The sequence below is a fragment of the Candoia aspera genome, chromosome 2 (assembly GCF_035149785.1).
Source record: "Candoia aspera isolate rCanAsp1 chromosome 2, rCanAsp1.hap2, whole genome shotgun sequence".
NCBI classification, from domain to species: Eukaryota; Metazoa; Chordata; class Lepidosauria; order Squamata; family Boidae; genus Candoia; species Candoia aspera.
This window is the reverse complement of record NC_086154.1, coordinates 150,625,320-150,648,554: the sequence shown is the minus strand read 5'-3', so window position 1 is coordinate 150,648,554 and position 23,235 is coordinate 150,625,320. Positions and strand designations below refer to the sequence as shown.

The window sequence follows — 23,235 nt, the reverse complement described above, 5'->3', positions numbered from 1 at the left end:
TGAACAGAAAGCCTTAAACTCCCCTCTCTGTTTTTACTTTTCTGATCAGAACTGCATTAAGGTTGTTTTTCATGGAAAAATTACTGTTACTTCAGTGAAAGACGTCTCCTAAAAATGATTCGGAATTATATCCAGACCATTCATATAACCCATTATCACTTGTATCTGAGCTAGTTCTTAATTCCATATTGAGGAAGCATATATTCCTCAGACTTGACTGCATTTTTTCAAAGGTCACCCCCTGAATTAGACTGAAGCAGCAGTCTCTGGGTGGCTGATTTTGGATGTCAGTGATCGGCAATTTATTTTCTCTATATTTTTATTATGGGTGGGAGGACAAACGCTTGTAGGATTTTCTACCTCGGGTGCCAAAATAATTTGACTACCTTTTGATACTATGTCGGTTGTCAGGGAAGGGAGTGCTGCTATTTACTGTTTTCGTCTCAGGAAGCAAAATGTCTTAGGCTAATATGTTCTGAGTATGCATAGCTATGTTTGCATATCCCACTCAGTGTCAATGAACTCGGTTGTGTTTATTTCCTGTCAGTGGGGCCACTGAGCAAACCAGAGAAGCTCTTTTCATAGTTTATTTAATGCTAGGCTGGGCAACACATTTCATGGCAGCCCAAGGCCACGGTGAGCAAGATGAAAAATGAAGTGGGTAGAGCTTCATATGAGCAGGGCAGGATTTTATGCTTGTTCCCTGGGTTTGGCATGAATTTCACAAAATAATTCTTTAAAAACTCTAGTAAGAAGAACTACCATATCTGGGCTCCAGAAATCTGAGTGATCACTCACTAGAACAGAGTTTCCTGTAACCCTTTGCTACCATTTAAGGGTCATCTGGAATTTTGCAGTCCAGATATGGCAGCCTGATTGTTAGGTTTATTGAGGGCCTTTTGGTTTTCTGCCACAAAATGGTATGAAATGATACCACCACCTTTTGTTTTCCAAACAACGTTAGCCCTATTTTGAAGCTTAAACTATGTTTTTTGTTTTTGTCAATTTTCTGTCTCATATTGGCATTTCATATTGGTGTGAAATTTTACCATCAATGTTTGTCAATTGTGGTAGATGAAGGACTACAAACAATGGATTGAAGGGGCACACAGAGGAGGGCCCATGCGTCCTTGGTAACTTAGTTCCCACAAGCCTGATCCAGTGTGATTCATGAACCTAGAATTCTGGCTTGTAGTCTTTCTATGATATCAGAGTTGGAAACCAAGAACAAACGATGGTTTTTATCTTTGGTTACCTAGCAGGGAGTTTCCAGTTCACATGTTACACTAAACCAGTGTTTCCCAAACATGGCAACTTTAAGATGTGTAGACTTCAACTCCCAGAATTCCCCAGACAGAAGAAGGAGTGATTAAGCAGTGGAGACCAGCATACAATTCATTCACAATAATCCAGAATTCAGTGTTTGTGTGACAACACTGGCAGACAGCTTTAAGGGACACCTTTGAAGTCTTCCAGCACAATAGTCCCTTGCCCATTCATTTTCTAAAATAAATAAATAAATGAGAAATGGTAGAAGAAACAGTAAGAAAATATGAGATGATTACAAGTACAAGTCTGAAACCTTAGCAGATTCTGTGAAAAGAAGCAGGTCACGATCGTGTGGTTATAACAAGTAATAGTGTTTTCAAAGTTAGATGGAAAGGGCAGTTAGTTTTTTCTTAGAAAGCTGGTATCTTATGAAGGCATCCTACATTCTTCTGTGATTCTTACTTTGTGGGATTCACATGACTGAAACTCAGAGCCTTTAACTACCCATAACTTCCCCAACCCCTGCCTTCTTCAGCACTGTAAGGGGCTTCTTAACCCCTTTTCAGGGGGAGATGGGTGGTGATAGAAATTGGAATAATAAATAAATAATAAACCCTCACTCTACTAGAAGGAACATGGGTCCTCCTCCAAACATTAACTCTCAGGCCATTGTGTGTTCTTTACCATGTACTCTCAGATTCAGCCTGGCTGGGAATGGAAACAGGGCTCAACTTTTGAAGTAAACATATAATACAGTTCATGACTAGAGCATGGGAGAGGTAGTATTGTGCAGCTTGTCTATCTTTCCTTCCTTAAGAGGTGTTTAATTAAATATAGATGGAAGAAGCTGTGAGAAAATATGCATAGATTGCTTGCAGCCTGAAACGACGGGTAAGATGGATCCATCTCTTCATCCTTTACATAGAAGCTGGCTAGACTAACAGCCAAACACTTACAAGGGAACTGAGTCCTCTGCTACACATGAGGGCATCAGGGTAGGGTAGGCTTGCTGGAAGCTCTGTCATCCAGCAGGGAGAATAGACATGGAGCTTAAATGGACCCGATGAGACTGCTGCTGCAATTCACCATCTATGTACTATTCCATCAACCACCCTAACCTAAGGCAATTCTCCTGCATGGCCTAAAGATGAAGCCAGGCTTTCTTCTAAATTAAGTAATGAACTGGGAGCATTATTAAAGCCAGATTTCTTCCTTCTCTGTGTTTCTTCTCTGGGTTCTCTACATTGTGTGACTTAATCTTTACAATGAAAAACTGAACACATCAATAACATCTGAAGTATCTGCATTTGGATCTTTGTGACCAAGACAATGCTGAGTTAGATAAAGGAAAATTCTAGAATGATGATGAGTCAGTCACTTTGGTCTCTGAGGTATTTTGCAGTTGCCTGGAGCTGACATTCACAGTAGTCCAACACAGGGGCAAAAAGTTGATACATGTGAATGTGAAACAAAACTTACTTTCCAGGACAAGGCATTTCAGGTTTCTTTCCATTTGATGCAGCTAATTTCAGGACTCGCATAGATTAACCAGACATCGTTATATGTGTGTGTGTGGGTTTCTGATTAAATTTTTTAAAAATGTGCAGAAAGATGTACAAAATATTTGTGCACATGTTCACAACAAGCAACATGTTCTAGAGAAATTAAGAATTTTCTTTTCTCTAATAAATGTACCATGGGTACAAATTGTGTGAACAGGGCATTTAGTTCAACAAGCAACTAAATGTGGGAAGGAAAGAATGTTATGTAAAAGAAGTCTACTTTCTGAAAGCAGCCTGAGATGACCTTTATATTATATATTTTTTAAACCTTGCCAGCTGTCCAGAGTTGCATTTGTGAGATTGACCAGCCTACAAACCTATTTAAATAAGTAAATAAATTCCTAACTGTCCAGGGAAGGCTGAAGACCCATCTTGCCCTGATTAGAGAAAACTCCAGGTGTCCTAGTTTTTATTGGCATCCCCTTTTCTTAAATTCAAACTCAAATGGGAGACTACCAGGTAAGGTTGGGAAATCCAAAAGCTTCCTGCAACAATGCAAAAGTAAATTCCATTCTGTTGACAAGAAAAGTACAAGTCTCCATCGGTGATGATTCTGAAAGCTGACCTCAACTCAAGGGTATGTTTACCACTTCTGAATTGCCACCACAGAATTTCAACAAGAAAAGGAAAACTAGTTTAAGAATATACCATCAAAAAAAGTTTGATTTTTTCATTGTGCCTGAAAAGACCTACAGAAATACTTAAAATTAACGTATTTAATTCAGGTACTTGAGTTAGGTTGCCTGAGTTTTGTAGAAGGTGATTTCCCATTCAACTAATTTAAGAAAAGGGGATGCCAATAACTATATGGAGCTCTGTGGAAAGATGATCCTTTCATAGCTGGGATTATTTTTCCATTACTGTACTCTTGTTGGTGTAAGGGTTCCACACTTGGTTGTTTTTCTGACTAAATGAGAAAACGACGTTAAAAAATATTTCAATTTTAGCTTTCAAGAAGAGTCTTTTATTTGGTGGACACGCTACCAAAACTAAAATTCTCCAGAAGTGAAATATTGAGATGGAGATATGGAATGTGTCCTGGCTATAGTGTGCTACATGTAAACACTTGAACATTAAGCCCATATGGACTGATTGGTTCCCACTACACCTAAGAATTTAATTTTGAACAGCTTGTCAAATATTGTAGGACAGTTTTGTGTTCACACAGTACACCTAAACTCTACACCGACTAATTTGGGAGTAAACTTCATTAAATTTAATGGATAGTTTTTCTGAGTGGTCCACGGCTGCAGTCTAAAACCCATGTAGGAGGAAGTTAATTCACTAAAGTCAGTGGGACTTATTTCTAATTAAACAGTAGTAGGACTGTGCTGTTAAAAATGTTCTGTCTGCTTTTAGATGATCAGGTATTGCAAAAGAAATGAAGATAGAGGACAGCTTTCACCGATTAATGCAGGTAGGTGAGCGTGTTAGAAATACCATCTGAGAAATACCAGAAAATGTGAATGCCTTTGGAGTATATTTGGAAAATTTCTATAGGAATACCATTAAACATAACACACACCAATTTGCCCTTTTTACAATTATTCTTCTCTCAAAATTGTCTGTTGGGATTTCTTGTATGTGTAGATATAAGTGCACGGATGGCATGAATATACTTGAAACTTACATGTGTCTGTGGTTTAACATAAAAGTCAGTCTGATATACTATGACATGTTTTTATGTCTCAAAAGTGGAAAGAAAAAATTAAGTCATTTTTTATGTAAAAGGGCAGATTGACACACACACAAAAAAGATTAAAATTTCATATTTTCCATATGCTATAGTAAGAAGAAGAAGAAGAAGAAAAATACCCATGTAAGCATATTGCGACAACTGTGACAACCCTGTGGCTTAGCGGGTGACTACCTCACAATATAAATGCTGATCTGTTTTTGAGGATTCTTCATTATATATCCATCCACTGACCTCATCTGATCTGAAAAGCCCCAGGCGGTAAGTGGTTTTCAAATTATTGGGAATTGAAAGATTATATACCAGGTTTTTTTTTTAAATGGGTTAATCCACATCACCAGCTGTGAAATCCAAAATCGTATCTCACAACACTTGAGGGGACATTCAGATTTTCACAAAATGTGCATCACTCAGCCTGTTCAATGGCTTTAATATAAGCCAATATAAATTTGGCCCAATGTATATATTCAGGATGTGTGCCAATTTTGTACATACCAATAAGATGTGCAAACTAAATACTAACTCTACTGGTACAAGTTTCATTAAATTTGAAATGCTATAAGCATCATGGTATTTTGCAGCAGGACTCTGAGGGACATTGGAAACACACTGATCTGTAGTACCAATTACTTAAATACTACCTTCCTAAGTAGAAGGAAATACGTATTTGGGGGTTCAGTGTATCCAAAATATAGTCAGATTTTCTGAATATGCTTAACACCTTGATATATGAGAAACTGTCTCTTCAATGTATTTATTTTAACTGGTAAGTGCTGGGTGGGATTTATTTCTAAAATTCGATGTTAAAAATGTCAAATCCAGAGACTGTGTTTTGACTCAAGCTGTATGAACAATGTCTGATATAAAGTTATGGCAGTTATAAAGAATGCAGAACTTGTAAGACTGTATGCATCTGATGGAACGAGCTTCAGCTCACAAAAGCTTATGCCATTTATGAAACTTGTTAGTCAGAAAAGATGCTACCAGACTCCTAAAGAAGACAGAAGTATTCTTCTTTGTTTTCTGTCATAGGAACATGGGCTCCTCCAATTAAATTGCTTGTCTATAGCTTTAGGGTTGAGAAAGAAAGAATTTCTTCTCACAGGATAGATTTAATTTGGGAAAATCAGTGTCAATGCAATGCAATGATGACCATTAATTCAAATAGCTACTTAAAATAATTGGACAGAGCTATCAAAACCTATTAGCTTGGCCAGGTGGAATTTTTGTGTTTGGAGACAGCATGCCTGAAGATTAGATGCTGGATATAAATATCATAAAGGCTGTTATTTTTATGTCATGCTTGTTGTTAGTTTCATGAAAGCCTCTGGCTGGCCAGTGATGAAACCGATGACAGAAAAAACGGAAGGCAGAATTCTGTGTGTGTTCTCTTAAAAAGGTCTCCATAATAGTAACAGATATGGAGGCATCTCTTCTCCTATAAAAGAAAGAGAATAAATTATTTAGCCTTCCACTGAAAACACCAGAGAACGTTTCACACGATGAAAATCTCAATATATGTAACTAGCACTTTGAGGTGGTTGGGGGGGGGCGGGTAATCAATCTTTGCTTCACTGGAGCAATTCACCCTCCGTGATTGCTTAAATTCTGAATTATTATTTGCCATGAAATCTAAAAACGCTTCTCTTTCTATATGTTATTCAAAGCATTTACCTATCTCTAATGGAAAGCCGACATTCTTGTTATAAGTAATATATGTGCCAATATAGGTATTACATGTATTACAATGTATGTGGAAAACAAGATTTTTGTTTTTGAAATTGTAAAACTGTCTTATTTATTTGCATTAAAAATGTAGAAAGTTTCCTTTCCTTTAAAAATGAAGAAAGTCAGCCAAGACTTTATCTCTTTGAACCATTGCAATCTGAAAGGCAAAATTAGGATATATAAACAGTTGGCAAGAAAGAAAATAGAAAAATTCTTCCAATCTCATGCTGCCACTTTGGGTTCATCTCAGCAGATACAAGAAAACAGTTCCACTTCATGAACCTAGAGCAACTATGCGATGGGCAGTAGTTAACTTCTCAACTTCAGCTATAATTTAACATAATAATGTCAGTAACTGTATGAATTGCAAATCACAAACGGGTCTACAGAATTCATACACTAAACCAGCACAGGGTATTTCGTAAGAAATATTTGCAGGGCCCCACAAACCTTTGGAGATCAGTGCAGCAACAATAGATTTTGCAGTTTTACCACTGCAACTGAAATGGTGAAAGCGGAACCACACTTTTCATAAAAATATCTAAGTGGCAATTTCCTATTAGGATAATTTTTGAGCAAAAATGTAGATGAGAGACAGGAGCTTAACTCTGGTCTTCTCCTTTGCTCTTCTGCTTAGTTCCTTTCCACCAAGCACCTTTATCTTTTTCCCGATGAGTTTCAGATACTGTACTTCCCAGTTTTATGGATAGGAAAAATTGGAGATACAAATGGGTCAAAGTAATTGTTCCATGTTCTTGGTACTTCTGTGCTTTGAGTGGTTTTTTCCTGACAAAGCTGTTTAATATAGTTGTATGTAATATTACATAATGTTTTGGATACAAGCATTTATGCAAAGTAGTCCAACCCTGAGCCTAATCTATAAATTTAATGGTCAGTGAGTTGTAATTCCTGGGTCAAGTTTTGACTTGTAAGGTAAAGAGCATTGTATATGACTCAACAATGGAAAATTAATTGACCATTTTCCCATGAATAGAACCCCCCCAAATAAAAAACTCTCACAAAGAATCATATTAGTTTGTTTTACTGAAATCTCATGAACAAAATGGTTCCCACACAGAATTTCGGTGTATTAATTAATGTCAGTTAGCTTGGAAGCATTATCTAATTCTGTTATGTAATAATTAATATGGACATCATGCATGTAAGTAGCTTTTCAATGGGGACACTTTACCCCTTTGGGGTTAAAGAGTTTGAAAAACAGATAGTTAACATTGCTAAATGGACTTCCATGGACCTGTCTCCTCCCAAGGCTTTCTGCTTGTGCTTGTCCAAGAAGATCAGAGGGGGAAGCTCTCTTAGAGACTGTCATCTTCAGGGGCCACAGAATCCAGGGTTCTCAGTTGTAGCCCCCCCATTTTTGTTTGTTTGTTTTGTTTTTTGAAGCAACATGCCTATCAGATTAACTCCCAGCCTGTTAATTTTAGGACAGCCATTCAAATGTGACTTTTTAAGAAAGTTCAAGGAGTGGAACTGCTATGAATAACAGGTTTTCGTTTTGTTCTTCAGGTGCTGAAGTTTGTGTAGTTGCAATTATAATCGTAAATTGTTGCTTATTTTGATATTTTAGCCTTCTTACTATCAGAGGGAAATGTAAATCGCTCAGAATCCCTTTGACTGAGTGGCATACACAATCTAGTAAATAAATTTAACAATAATTATAGGTTACCATAATCTGTAGAGACTGCAGACAGACTCTGTTCCATGTTAGGTGGACTTGAGAACATAGGGTGCAAGTTGGGCACTTCCGGCTCATCCATCTGTCAAGAGGGGAATTTTTAACCCCACAGAAGCGGTTCGATACTTGGTTTGACGTTTAGGAAAGTTCTTGTACATGGTATCAGCCAGTTGTGACGCACATCCTTGGGGAATGAGCGTCAGTAGTTTGCAACCCATTGTGGGGAAGCATTTTCCTCTCATTTCTATAAAATAAACATTGGCCCTGGGTTTGCAAAGCGCACTGATAAGAAGCAAGATGACCTCAAAACAGTGAGAGGGAAATGAGTATTATTTAGGGTGAAGTTATGGGGCAGGAATAGAAATCTTAAATTTTGAGTTTGGGATTATAGGAGGGGTCATATTTTACATTTAGATGACCCCTTTCATTTTCCGGTGTGCCATACTTTCCACTGCTACCTAATGCGCAAACTTTTTTCTTCTATAGTCCTTAGAAAGCATGAATGTCATGACAATGTAAGTTCCAAATTGGAACCTGCCACGCAGACATTCAAAGAAAGACACCCGTTGAAGCAACTGATCTAATATGCATTTTAAACTGTTGCGTTTGTCATTGAGTCAGTTCTAGGATCTACTGTAGTTCCGTAATTTATAGAGAGATCCCTAATAAAGGCTTTTCAGTAATTTTCAAAGATTTTTTTTGAGAGACAAGTCATAATTCATAAAATAATGGTAAACCTAGTAAGTAATGTAAATACACATGCTATGGCCTATGTTTCTGCTTGAGGCATGTGGAACTACAGTGTCGAGGACAGGACCATTGTATCATGTATTTAGTATTACTAGATGCTTCTACATTTGATTATGTGCCATCAAATCAGTGATGACTCTTAGTGACACATAGATTTTATCCATGAATACTTCTCTATTACTTTGAAGTTATTTCTTCTCTTTCCCTATTTATCTGCATATAAACCCACTGCAGTAGGTCTGATTATTGAGGGAGAGTTATCTTTCTCATGGTAATTTCTTCTTCCAGAACATTGTATATTCACTTTTCAAAAGGATGCTTTTTTTCTACTAATAAGTTGCACATATTTTTGGAAACTGTATTTAGGTGCAACATATAATTTTAGAAAGCCTATTTCATTCAGAAATTCTGCAGGTATACATGCAGGAGGTATGCTTGTGAACAATTTGTTCTTTCAAATATCTTTATTGTATGTATAGTAGGAATTCATGTTCATGTTTGATGTTTATTATTTCAAAAGAATTCCACTGTATATTAAAAATGAAGGTTGCATTGTGATAGCCCTTTAGCCTACATCACTGGCTATGAAGGGAAGCTCTTTTATCATCTGAGAATGCAAAACACATTCATATGCCATTGCCCATCAATTCCCCTTGATTAATGTACCTTTGGATCACTGAGAAAAAAAGCTTAGTTTTCTGTAGCATGCATGTGAGGTCAGGAAAAATGTGCACAAACATACATATTAAGCAACTATACATATTCATTTGGACAACCGAAGTGGAGCAAGCTTCTCAGATGAATGCACATGGATGTTTAAAGGCATGTGCACATGGATATTTTACTTGCCAAGCTTCCTGTTTATTGATGTTATTTTCTAGGAAGCTTATGGGGTCTGTTTTTCTCTGTTGTGGCACAAATATATTCTTTATACGGACCTGTAATCCTAGTAATGAAATGCAGATTGCTGAATTCTTTCAGAAAAAGAAGTGTAGCATGTCTCAAAACCATAGTCAGTAACAATAAAGACTACAGTATGTGTTTTACAGCCTCTTTGAGTATGTCTATGTTGTAGATAAAAATATAAAGGAACAAGACAACTTGGGACAGTTCGTTTGTTTTTATTCGTTAAACAAAATTATATGTCTGCAATCTACCAGAAGCAACTCTGGGTGGCAAACAAGAATAAAAACAATATTTTTTTTAAAAAAAATTGAAACAAACAAAATAGTTTACAGTGCAGTTCAAAAATGCTCATTTAACAAGAATTTCAAATAAATCTTAATTTGAAAACCCCAAAGAGGTAGCATAAAATTCCACATCAAGCAATTTTTTCTCATAATAAATTTGGATTTCATCTATGCCAGGGTTTCTGAGGTTTGATAACTGCAAAAACAGCAACTACATAGTTGCCTAAGAAATTGCAAGTTTGGCTGAAATTTATACTGCACAGCTGGTTTTAAATAGGGAAAATAATTATTCTACAGTTAAAGTGAGTTATTTTCGCAAGACCGACTTTGCTTAACAAAACAATGCAAATACGAACCAGAATAAAACTACAACTCCCATCATGCCTTGCAGTTTCCTGGGTTAGCCTAAACTGTCATTTCCTTTGGGAGGAGAAACAACAAGCAAGAGGAACTGCCTACAATTCCCAGAAGACTATGCAGAAAAGGGTTAACAGCTTTTGCCCCGCCCCCTTTCTGGAAATATAAATTCTGCAAGTTATTGACAGTATTAACATTTTTTCCTAGATAATTTGAGTCCTTCGTTGCAGGTTGAACAGATCATAACGCCTTTACACTACACTAACTGCAAAATTGTGCAGCGCAAAGCTTGTGTCATCACTATGTGTTCCTGCAAAATCTTCCTGGTTATCTGTACAATATGTCATACAGTATAATATGGTGTAGGCGGGACTAATAAAACAAGATGACCAGCCAATAAGAGATCGAGAATTTGTAAAAAAACAAATAGTCAATCGGTCAATGAATCAAAGTACATCTTGAGACATCAGTGGAAAATAAAACTAGAAGTTGGCAGGCATTTTGTTGAATGATACGGTCTTTATAAAAATTACCATACAACAATCACATATGTACAAGGACAGATTTCTTAGTCATTTCCTCTTTTCCAAATTATTTTTATTTTTAAGATTACTGTATTTAGTGAACTTGTTGCCAAACATCTCAAGGCAGCACACCACAGAGAGAGGTATATAAATATTATGTAAATCAAAAGGCTTAAAGAATTTGGCCAGAGCAGTGATTATTTTAAAGCAGCACATGATGAAATGGGCATCACAAGAGCATCTAAAAATGTAGTGAAGATAAGCATGACTTCAAACAATGTATCAAGAGAAATATGAAAGCAATAAAAAGCCAAAGAAAACAAAAAGGTATTTGCTTGGGGAAAAAATAATGAAATAGATAGATGTCTTGTGGAAATTATTGTGGAATTGGGGGTTGGGGGATTATTTACTGAAAAGGCCAGTTCTTGAATAAGCACACAGTATGAGGATCCTCATATTGCATTATCATATCATATTATTAATATTAATATATTAATATTAATATGATAGCCTTGTGTGGCACAGAGTGGTAGGTGGCAGCATTGCAACTGAAACTCTCCTTATGACCCGAGTTCGATCCCAGCGGAAGCTGGATTCTCGGGTAGCCGGCTCAGGTCAACTCAGCCTTCCATCCTTCCGAGGTTGGTAAAATGAGTACCCAGCTTGCTTGCTGGGGAAGGTGACGACTGGGGAAGGCAATGGCAGACCACCCCACTATAGTCTGCCAAGAAAACATCACAAAAGCGGTGTCCCCCCCCAAAGGGTCAGGCATGACTTGGTGCTTGCACAGGGGACCTTTCATTCACACACATGAGGATCCTCAGTATAGGGCCTCTCATAATGATTTCATTATGAAAACCATTCATGATTAAGTTGTACAGTACTCCTTTTAAAGCCATAGGAAATGCCATTATCCAGTTTGGGGAGAATTTTAGACTGTATCTACATACAGTACAGATACCGTATTTCATAAGACTATAATGGAGCTACCCTCTGCTTTTGCAAATGCTTCAGGTAGTAAGGCTTAACTTCCTTGGGAATAATTACAGTAACAGGGAAATTGAGAGATTCCAAAGCACTACATATGTTGAAGGTGCATGTACATTATTTTTAGAGAAATGGAAATACATTTGTCCTCTTCTTTCCAGCTAATAGCATCTATTTGTTTCTCCGCTAGAACAGCATTAAATATTTATTTATTTATCAAATTTGACACCGCCCATCTCCTTCCACCGGAGGGACTCTGGGTGGTTTACAACAAAATACTCAGTAAAACAATGAATATATAAAATACATTATAAAATTACATATTCTTAATATAAATAAAAATAAAGTCCAGATGGCTGTATCTCATTCAGTCTTCACGTGGAAGGGGTACTTCAAGGCACAAGCCAACCCCAGGCATGACTCCTCTCCTCCCCACCCCAGGCCAGCTGGCAAAGCCAGGTCTTCAAAGTTTCTCCGAAAGGCCAGGAGCAATGGGGCTAGCCTCACCTCCGGGGGCAAGATGTTCCAAAGGGCGGGCACTACTACAGAGAAGGCCCGCCTCCTGGACCCCGCCAGATGGAATTCTCTTACCGACGGGGTCCTCAGCATGCCCTCTCTGCAAGATCGGGTGGGGCGGGTAGATGTAAGGGGGAAGAGGCAGTCCCTCAGGTAACCTGGCCCCATGCCATGTAGAGCTTTAAAGGTGATAACCAACACCTTGAATTGGACCCGGAAGCAAACTGGTATCCGGTGCAGCTCGTGTAGCAAAGGTGTTATATGCGCCCTTCTAGGGGGTGCCACAAATAGCCTGCAAGGCTGCATTTTGGACCAGCTGATGCTTCCGGATACATTTCAAGGGTAGCCCCGTGTAGAGTGCATTGCAGTAGTCAATATGGGAGATAACAAGGGCATGAGTGACCGTTCAAAGGGCTTCCCAATCCAGGAAGGGGTGTAACTGGCACACAACACGAAGTTGCACAAGGCCCTCCTGGCCACGGCTGCCACCTGCTCTGGCCACCAGGGGCGTCTTCCCTGAAGATGGCCCGCCCTCCGGCTCCCCCCATAACATCCCCTACCCGTCACCACCTCAATAGTATAACCCGCTCTACAACCCCCAGAGACTCCCTCTAGCCCCGCTCCTGCACCTCCAGAATCCCCAATCTGAAGTAGGGGACCCTCCATCCACTCATACCCTCTCATGCATGCACAGTTACCCACAAGGTAATGGCAGGCCCTCCGGCGCACCAGCTCTCGCCAACCCATTCGCCATTCACTCCCAGTACCCCCACCTGTTTGGCCTCTCTCACTGGTCAGCCGGGGATGTGTGTGTGTCTATCTCATGCACTCCTACCCACCTCCTGCCTCTCACTCTGGAGATGCTCTCCCACACCTGCTCCCCCCCTCGTCTCTCACCCCCAGGAGGGAGTCCTCACTCACACTGGGGGGCCCCTACAGCTCTCCACCGTTGCTGGGCAGGTGGGGAGGGGATGGCTTTTAATGCCAAGTCCCCCACTCCAAGTCACCGAGGCTTCTCGCACCAATGCCTGCACCCCTGGGTCTGTCACGTCGGCTGGTTGGTTCTCCCAGGCTGGTCTGCCGGTTCGCCGTCTTGCTGGCCGTCAACCAGCTCCACTGGGCCAGCCCTCCAAGGCCATTCTACCGGTTCACTGTGCTGCTGGTTTGCTGCGCCGCCCACCCGCTCTGCCAGGCTGGTCTTCCACGACCGGTCTACCAGTCCGTCATACCGCCGGTCTACTGAGCCGCCAAGTTGCCTCACCAGGCTAGCCCCCCGAGGCCGGTCTGCCACACTATCGGGCCGCTGGTCTCTCGCACCGCCCAACTCCCTCAGGCTGGTCCTCCGAGGCCGGTCGGCTGGTTCACCGCACCCCTGGTCCACCGCACCCCTGGTCCGCTGCGTCGCCAAGGCGCTCCACCCATGCCTCCAAACCACCGGACCGCTTCAGGTCCACAATCCAACGTCCCTCCGGGTCCCACCGGGTCACTCTGTTAAGGCTCCCCACGCCGTTAGATTCCCCCGGGAGCCGCTGCGCTGCTGGCGCGCCGCCCCCTTCCGGGCTCGTCTCGTCCCCAGGCTCGCCCAAGCCCGCCGTCCTCCACCGCTCCGGCCAGGAGGCTCCCTCTGACACCGACCCATCAAACACGAGGGGCCGGGGGTCCTCAAAAGTCTCTTCCCGGCACTACAACTAAGAGTAAGGCCCGCGGGTGGGGAGGAGGAGGAGGGTGAAAAAACCGGGAGTCTCCCTTAGAGCAGCGGTCGGCGTGCTGCTCGTTTTAAATGTTTTTAAAACTTTCTGTCCGGGACCGAGAGAGGAAGAGTCCACAGCAGTTTACTAACTTTCTTTTTTTTTTCCAGGCACTTTTAAGACTTACTTAGATCTTGACCATGTAGAAAAAGGGTGGTGGAAATACGTATTAATATGATTAAATTTTATTCTAGATACTACCAGTTCTCAATGCCTGGCTCCAAGGCACTGTCTTCTCAAAGTCCCAAGAGGATATTTCAGCCTAGCCTAAGAATAACTAACCAGAATCGGCCATCTGTGGTGATACGTGCTGCATCATATAAGCAACTAGTAAGTCATAGTATATCTCAGTGAAGGTGGGCCTGGCATGCACATGATAAGGCTTCCTGAGAAATCTATTCATCCATTTCTGTTGTTTTGCTCTCAGAATGGTCAAGTGGGATTTGATTATGCCCTGATTATAGCAGACTTGACATATCTGAGCTGCCAAAATCCAGACAACCACTAAGTAGTAGCAAAGAGATATAGAAATCTTTGCTCCCTTTTAGCAGATTTCTGGATTTTGGCAACTCTGTTATGGTATGCTTACTTAATGGCAGGACTCTTGATCTACACCAATTCCATGCCCAGGGAATTTCAAAGCACTACAGCTGGCCCAGGCCCCAGTATTCAGAAATGTTCCCAGGTGCATTTGTTGTTGATGCTGAGCCAAATTAATACCATCAGTATTTGCTGTGGTGATCCAGCATCAATTTCCAGAATTCCCATTCCTCCAAGGGTTCCAGGGAAAATGTGAACCAGTATCACCTGAAGTCTAAAGTTCTAGAGTATGTGTGTGCGCACCTTCAAGTCAGTGTTGACTCCTGGTGACTGCCTGGACTAGTCCCTGCAGTTTTCTTGGCAAGGTTTTTTGGAAGTGGTTTGCCCTTGCCTGCTTCCTAGGGCTGAGGGCGAGTGACTGGCCCAAGGTCACCCAGATTGCTTTGGGCCTAAGGCAGGACTAGAATTCTCGGTCTCCCGGTTTCTAGCCTAGTGCCATAACCACTACACCAAAGTGGCTCTCTATGGTTCTCGATTAGAATTTTGATACTCCAAAGATGGTAGCTTGATCTTGTGTATGCATGTAATTTATTGAAAAAAATTTCTTGGCAATGTTCGATTCCTAATAAATAGAGTTAGATATGAATATAAAATCATCAGTTGTTAACACCCTGAACATAAATATGTGCAAAGTAAGGTCTGAGCTCAGGGGGCATGGCGGCTCAGTGTTTAAGATGCCAGGCTCGACCAGAAGGTTGCAAGTTCGGCGGTTCGAGACCCGAGTGCTGCGTGACGGAGTGAGCTCCCGCATTCACCCCAGCTCTTGCCAACCTAGCAATTTGAAAGCATGCAAATGCGAGTAGGTAAATAGGTACCGCTTCGGCAGGAAGGTAACAGCGTTCCACAGGACCATGGAAGCGTCTTCAGACAACGCTGGCTCTTTGGCCATGAAACGGAGATGAGCACCGCCCCCTAGTGTCAGACATGACTAAATGGGAACCTTTACTTTTTGAGAACCTCATGTGGCACAGAGTGGTAGGCGGCAGTATTGCAACTGAAACTCTCCCCATGAGTTTGATCCCAGCAGAAGCTGGATTCTCGGATAGCTGGCTCAGGTTGACTCAGCCTTCCATCCTTCTGAGGTCAGTAAAATGAGTACCCAGCTTGCTGGGGAAGGTGACGACTGGGGAAGGCAATGGCAAACCACCCCGCTATAGTCTGCCAGGAAAACATCACAAAAGCGGCGTCCCCCCAGAGGGTCAGACATAACTCGGTGCTTGCACAGGGGACCTTTCACCTTTCACACCAAGGTCTTAGCTTACCAGACAATAGAGGATCAAAAGAGAACTGAGTACAACTGAGTACAATTTTGTACTTCTATCTTATTAGCAAGTCACAAAACTCTCCCCACAATTCACTGAGAACTGTACAGACTAATAGGCTACCTACATGCTCATTACCCTTTGGAGTGGCTTAGTATGGCATGTGAACCAATCCTATACTATTGGGGACATCATATGGCAGATATTTACCTTGTGAAAAGTTAAGCAAAAGACGCTGAATCAGAGCTGTCTGGATCCAGTGGTAGAGGAAATGCTTTGAAACTGAATCCTGAGTGTGTGCCCTGGATCTATGGGAAAGGCTCGGGACGTGTTGGGGCTCAAGTTGCCAGTTGGGTAAGCACTGGTTTGCCATAGGAAAATAGAGGCACTTCAGGGTTTGGGGCCTGGAATTCCAACACTCAGTTTTTACTCCACACATTTCTTTATACCCCTCAGAACACCCACGTGGATAGTGGTCAGCAGTCACAGCTTTTCCTGCCACTTTCTGGTTCAATCTTGCCACATCTTCAGCCAGCGAGCTCGAACTATGACTTAGCACCTCGTAAGTAGACGCTGGGAAAAGAGGGCATGCATGCCTAGGGCAGCTGCCCTGCCTTCCTCTTCTTTCTAACCAGTTTTGTTTCAGGGATTAACACCGGAAAAAAAGACTGGGGTCACCAGGCTGCTCTTACTACATCTCTCATCAAAGAAAACTCTCAAGGGAAGCAGCTACCCACAGATGCCACCTCTTGCTTGCACCGACTCCAGGAAAGGTGAGCCTGACCACTCCTGCCTATTTCTTCTGCCAAAGGCTCCTAGATGCCGATAGAAACACTGAAGTGGCAGTTTTGCTCTCTCCCGTTACAATTTGGTCCACTGCCGCAACTCTCCTCAGAGTTCAGGTTTGGCTAATCCTTTGAACAGGGGAGGATGAATGCTACAGATGGGATGGTAGGCTGACTTTCCACAAGGTAAGTTGAGGCAGTTGCCCTAAGCAGCAATTCTTGGGGAATCACGCTGGCTGGCTGTACTATTTGAGTTGCTCTTTTAGGCTCTGGGCAAGATCCAGTTTGGTATAGTGGTTAAGGCATCGGGCTAGAAACTGGGAGACTGAGTTCCAGTCCTGCCTTACGCACAAAGCCAGCTGGGGGACCTTGGGCCGGTCACTCTCCCTCAGCCCTAGGTAGGATGCAAGGGCAAGCCACTTCCGAAAAACCTTGCCAAGAAAACTGCAGGGATTAGTCCAGGCAGTCACCAGGAGTCAAAACTGACTCAAAGGCATGATACTGAAGGCCCCACTGTCAGTACTGAACTAATATTCAGTTGCCAGTCCGCTGGCTTCTGTACAGGGAAAGTGATGTGTGGCAATTTTATCTTGTCCTCTGGCAGGAAAAAAAGAAGAGTGTTTGACCATCCTTGCATTCAACAATCAGTCAGGGCTTCTAGATTGGTGTTCGCCTACTAGTTCCACCTGCTCGTTCATGTATTGCACCATTGCTTAAAGCACAGTAATATGCTGTAGAGGCAGGACACGGAACTAGGGCAGCTAGCCCTGCCACCAAACCCACATCTGCCAGGTGTGTTTCAGAATTCTCATCCAAAATGTAGGGTGGGAATTCTGGGAGATATGATCCAACACATTTGAAAGAGGCTAGAAGGGAGCAGGTGACTCAAAAATGATCTGCATGACCCTTGTATGAATAGAAATCTAAAGGGCCATCAGCCTTCAGGGGCTTCTGTTTGGCCTGTGTGATCAGGCAGAGTTGGCATGCTCCAGGTCCCATCCATTCAGGAGTGCCACCCAACGGGCCCTAGGAAACGTGCCTTCTCTCTTGCAGCATCTCCCCTCTGGAGCAATACCCCCCCAAGATATGTCTGGCTCCTACCCTGGCTGTACTTCTGAAAGCCTTGGATTAGAGCACGCGTTGGGTCCTGTGTGCTTCGTGGCTTTTTTAATGGTGGTTTTCCCCCAGTGTTAGAGCTTTTAAATAGTATTTTGTTATTTCTTTGACTGTACAGTATATCACCCAGAGCTTTTGTAGGGTTGGGCTTTATAACTTAATAAAATAAATAAAATAATGAATGTGTTGCATATGCAGGCTAAGCAGCTGCATAAAGGTCTCCAACTATATACAAAAACTTTACATGCATGAAGATAATCTAATTTGGAGAGCTGAATTTACTGCCTCAGCCTTGCTCTTTTCCTACTTACATTCATTACATGACACTGTGTGGGCCCCATGCCACCTATGCACCAAAGGCATGCATTTCTTGGTTAAAAAAAGTTGCTGGAGGTAACTCCTAAATGTTTTTAGGATGCCAACTAGCCAGTGTGGTTTAACAAATGAAACCATGTTGAGACAGCCTGGTCTAGAAAAGTATCTAAACTGTATTGGGCTGTTACTACTCTCCAGATTCTACCCTCGTTCCATCCTTCACCCATCAGATTCTGCCAGCCTGGTTTGGCCCTTCTTCCCTGCTCAGGGAAAGCAGGGACAGTCTTTTAAATGAAAAAGTTGGCCTCAGGATACAAATTATGGCGAGTTTTCAGGTTGTCCAAAACAATAACTCAAATTGTGCAGGGAATGGGGCATTCTACCTGGCTTGAGAACACTGGGTTTTTGCTGTGCCCTGGATCCAAATAGGTTCCATTCCTGAGCCACCACATTCAGCCAGGTTCCTCCCTGAGCCAAGCAAACATTCCTCCCATGGAGTCCTGTCCAAAGCTCCACCACCAAATCTTCCAAGTATTAGCCTCTAATTCCCAGACTCTGTCCTTGAGGGTCAGGGGCAGAACTTCAGGAACCAGCAACATTAACTGCTATAGTATGAGTTTTAAATGCAGAGAGTGGTTATTCTTATAATGCATTGCTTTTTGCAATCTAGTCTGAACAGTACGTACCAAAAACAGGTCTTAGCAGCTGCTGAAAATCTTACCTAGTCCCCTATTAGAATTTCACACCTCTGCATTTCTGCTCTTATTATTTTAATAGCTACACGGATTTTTGCAGCACACAAATATGATTGGGAAAGAGGGAACAAGGCCTCCATTTCCAGCCTTGAATCATGTTCTTTTAATTTCAGTTAGATTCCACCTCTAAATCATAATTGCAATCTCATAAATTCACTACAGCCTAACATAGAGCTGTAATCTCAGTTCTGGTGTGAATCACCACCACAGAAAGACAGCCCCAACTGTTTCAGACTGACTTCTGAATTTCTCAGCTCCTTCTTCCTGAAATGCCTTTTACTATCAACTCTGTAGGGAAAGCCTGTCAGTTGGTGAATTTCGCGATCTAGTGGATGGAAGGAGGATTCTAGGTTGAGTGCAATTATTTGCACCCACCAAGTAAAACAAAACATTGCCTTACTGCTTCTTCAGGACTCTCACTGTCCTGAAGTTGGCACTGATTAGAAACAATCACAGGATAGTTTCAGTTTCACTTGCCTGGTTGAATGCAATCAAGCTGTCCGTATTCTGCATAAAGTAGCTATTACTGTGCTCCATCCTCCCTAATGTACACGGGTGACTCAACAGTGAGATACCACCAGAGAACAAGAACAACAACAACAAAAGAACTCTGAGGGTCAGTGATCAATACAAGGATTGAAAAAAGTGGTAGTTGGGCGATACGGCTGAAGATGGCCTGTGGCTATTGTCGTTTGCAGAGTCACATACAGGGAATGCAGAGCAGATAATACTGAATGGCAAATGCAAGAGGAGTTGGTGCGCAAATTAGAAGATCAGGTGAGTGCAACCTCGGCAGAAAGGGACGTGCTTAGAGTAAGTTACATTCCACTGACTAATCCAGCCCCATCCAACCAAGACCACCTCCCACAATTCTCTGCTATGGTTGTGCTGGCTGGGGACTTCTGGGAGAACAAACCCATAAAACTGGAGGGTACACAAGATGATCTAAATTAAATTCAGTTCTCCAAGGCATGTCACTTCCATAACCAAACATAGCAGCAACAGATAGTTATGAACAGTTTCAGGGCAACCCTATGGTTTGCAAACCTACCACCTCCAAATGGGGAAAAACCTCAAAGCAGAACCCCCCCCCCCAATAGCCAAATATAGTTTAAACAACACTGATCGTTCAGAGGAAAAATAAACCCAAATCCGTAAAAAGTTGGAAAGAATAGAATAACTGGAAATACAAATGAAGGCAGAGGCACCAATTTAAAGGCACCCTTATATTCCCAAGCTCTGGGCCCCATTGTTGTTAACTATATGAAGAATTTTCCTTGAATTTGAGGTCAAATAACGTAAGTGGGAATGTGCATGCTTCCCTGTACTTCCCAATAAGTTTGGATGATTCATCTAGAAACTGACTGTGTCTTTCCCATCTTTGTTCTGATATGCAGCTGGCGCAAGAAAAGCAGAGACTGTATGTTATGAGGGCAGAGCTGGCATTAACCTCCCATTCACAGCTTCCATATGGATCAGGGCTAATCTTCTCGCCCCAGACCAAAGGGCCAAGGAGTGAGCTTGTGAATGAAATCTGTTTCTCCAGCCACCATGGGATAAACAGCAATTCAGGTGAGAAGTGCATTATGGGACAGTGGAGGCAGGATTTCGTTTCGAGATTTCAGATGTTAGATTACAGGAGTTTGCATCAGGATGAAGGATCACGGTCTATTATTTGTCTAGAATAGGAGGAGGGTTGCAGAAACCCACCTGGGATGTTTAGGACTGAAGAGTGAGTGTAAAGAAATCAGAATGGTGTGGGGAGAAGGAAGTTGAGCCATTTTGAGTGGGAACAGCCAGACCTACTGTACATTCTAAATTCTGCTTCAGCAGTACTCCGGTAAAGTGGAATGAAATCTATCTGCTTTCTAGATTTTTATACGAATAAGAACAATTTATTTGCTCAATATATAGAGCCAGTGCCACTTAACAGCTAAATCCATTGGCAAACAAAAGTTTTCATGCTTTATGCCAGACTGCTCAGCATGATGATTAGAGCCAATAGGTAGCTAACCTAGCTTCCAGATTTGTAGTGAATTTTTGTTTGCTGTGCCTGAAGACTTGCTACAAGTGGCCAGAGTCAGCTTTTACACCTATTGAAGCAGTATTAGGTTTCTAATATTTGGAAAGCAAATGCCTTTGAGAGAGCAGAAAGGAAACAGGATCAGAAGACTCCAGAAAATAGAAGATTGCTTGTACTAACTACTTCTCTCACCCCAGTGAAGAACCCCAGCATGGACTATTACCGGCATACCACGACCCGCCCACCTTTCACATATGCTGCCCTGATTTGTTGGGTAAGTTATTGCAAAATATAACAACTTCACACAAGTAGCAAAATACTGTTTTAAAACCAGATGCACGCACCAGTTCATTCTCCCCCAGTCCTATTTACTTATAGTACTGAATGCTCTAGCAATTGATGCTGTTATCTCCCCTTATGCTATTACCATATACTTTTTCTCTTCCTAGCTGCAGCGCTATCCTGTATCCACAAACCCTTATCCCTATAGTTAAAGAAGTCACTTTTTACCAGTGCGGTATCTGTTTTTGTAAGCAGCAGCTTCAGATGTGCTATATAACCACAAAACTCTCCTTAAACAGGTTGAGGGTGGTAGAAAGTAGTACTGGGGCAAAGAGGCTGCTGAAAGGCTTTCCTTTGTACACAAACACACATACAAATGACCCTTTCGACAAAAAGCTACGCTATGAAATACTGATGCTATGATTTGCAGGCAATCCTAGAATCTCCCAAGAAACAACTCAGTCTGAATGAGATTTACCGCTGGTTCAACAATTTTGGCTACTTCAGGCACAACACCCCTACCTGGAAGGTGAGCTGATCTCAGATTTGAGCTCAGAAGAAGTAAGATGAAGTAGCACTAGAACTGAAGTTGGCAGCTGTGTGTGTGTGTGGGGGGGGGGGGAAAGGGTGCTACCATCTGAAATTGGCAGGAAAGACCAAAGTAACAGAAAATAGAAATAGGTGGATTACAGTTAAGAAAATTTGCCTGAATTAACTTCAGATTTTGGAAATAAGCCTCCCCTAAGTATTTCAGTTCAAAATGTAAACAAATCACAGAAAGAGACACCCAACTGATTATGATCAGAGTGCAAAGCAAGTTGGAAATTGAATATAAAGATATAATGGGAGAGGAAGGAGTAATACCATGACACTGGTGGGCAAGATTTAGAACTATACAGAAAAGACCATTCAGAAATACTGAAGATAATTGATTTCACCCTGCACAAGAGTGGAAGATCATGTTTGCACACAGATGGTGCTAGATACCAGAATCTTAAGATAGTGTGCCTGGAAAGCAACTCCGTTTCTTGGTTTGAAGGACTGTAATCAATCCAAATGGAGCATACTAGGCTGGAGATACCAGTGATCTGATTCAGTAGAAGGCAGTTGCTGCTTTAGAATGTTCCCTAGTTCTGTAATAGTCCCTAAACATATTCCAGCTAACAATTTATAGAAGACTTGCTTTAGAAATTAACTCCAGAATAGGCCAAGGTTAAGGGGTTGAAGAGCAAATAAAGGGGCATTAAGATCAGACTGCAAAAAGGGTACTGGAATATTTGCCTGTTGAAAGCATGAGGAAGGTGGGAGATTTTGGAAGGCAGCCTGAATGAAGACTTTTGCTATGAAGAATTCAAGTTTAACCGTCGTCTGTTGTCAATCCACAGAATGCTATTCGACACAACCTGAGCTTGCACAAATGCTTTGTGCGTGTGGAGAATGTCAAGGGAGCTGTTTGGACAGTGGATGAACTTGAGTACCAGAAGAAAAGGAACCAGCGCTGTGCTACTTATCCACACCCAGTTCTATTCAACCAAGGAGCAAGTGGTTCAGTTGCACCGCTGGAACCAGCAGGCCAGCCAAGAACAGAAAGGAGTGTCTGCTATGGACAGGAGTCTTCTCCCTACTTGTCTTGTCTCCCAGGAACCACTGAGAGCTGAGCTGACTCTCCCCCATCACACACTGAGAGCACAGTGTGTTGGATCCTGTTTCCAAGCCACGGATGCAGAGGCATCAAATCTAGGGGCAGAACCTTTTGAGGCAGGGGCAGCCGAAACTAGCCACACACCGCAATTTTGTTACTTCTCAGCAGCAGTCCTAGTATTCTGAATCAGGAAAAGGAAAAGGGAATTTTATTATTTTTTTTTTAGGAGAAAAGGAACAAGGGGCTGGTATGAAATAATAAAGGGAAGAACGAATGTCCCCATTGCATATCTGTTTCTCCAGGATAGCCTCTATGTCAGAAGGATGGCACAAGGGCTCCCCATTTTGCCCCAAATGTGCTGCACTTTGGCTGGTTTTTGCAATCAAGGCAAAGCCTGGAAGAATGAGCCCTGCTCACTCTCCCCACCCTTCC

General features: G+C 42.0%; 1 protein-coding gene across 2 annotated transcripts; it reads left to right on the top strand.

Moving 5' to 3' along the window:
- Window positions 1-4,711: 4,711 nt before the first annotated feature.
- FOXP3 (forkhead box P3) lies at window positions 4,712-23,167 on the top strand. Of its 2 annotated transcripts, none has more exons than XM_063294272.1 (9): window positions 4,712-4,788; window positions 14,218-14,353; window positions 16,342-16,447; window positions 16,532-16,658; window positions 19,555-19,633; window positions 20,254-20,428; window positions 21,077-21,153; window positions 21,592-21,690; window positions 22,547-23,167. In XM_063294272.1, exons 2-9 carry the CDS (start codon window positions 14,234-14,236, stop codon window positions 22,817-22,819), a joined length of 1,056 nt encoding a protein of 351 aa, XP_063150342.1. In that variant the 5' UTR covers window positions 4,712-4,788; window positions 14,218-14,233; the 3' UTR covers window positions 22,820-23,167. The 2 variants fall into 2 exon arrangements, with proteins under 2 accessions (XP_063150342.1, XP_063150341.1); XM_063294271.1 differs by lacking the exon at window positions 4,712-4,788 and adding an exon at window positions 13,845-13,969.
- Window positions 23,168-23,235: the final 68 nt, after the last annotated feature.

What these genes read in the sequence shown, in the direction of transcription:
- FOXP3 (XM_063294272.1), top strand. Translation starts at nt 14,234, where the DNA reads ATGCCTGGCTCCAAGGCACTGTCTTCTCAAAGTCCCAAGAGGATATTT. An exon ending in GAACTATGACTTAGCACCTC is followed by an intron (nt 16,448 to 16,531) that starts GTAAGTAGACGC and finishes GTTTTGTTTCAG; the next exon opens with GGATTAACACCGGAAAAAAA. An exon ending in ACAACACCCCTACCTGGAAG is followed by an intron (nt 21,691 to 22,546) that starts GTGAGCTGATCT and finishes GTCAATCCACAG; the next exon opens with AATGCTATTCGACACAACCT.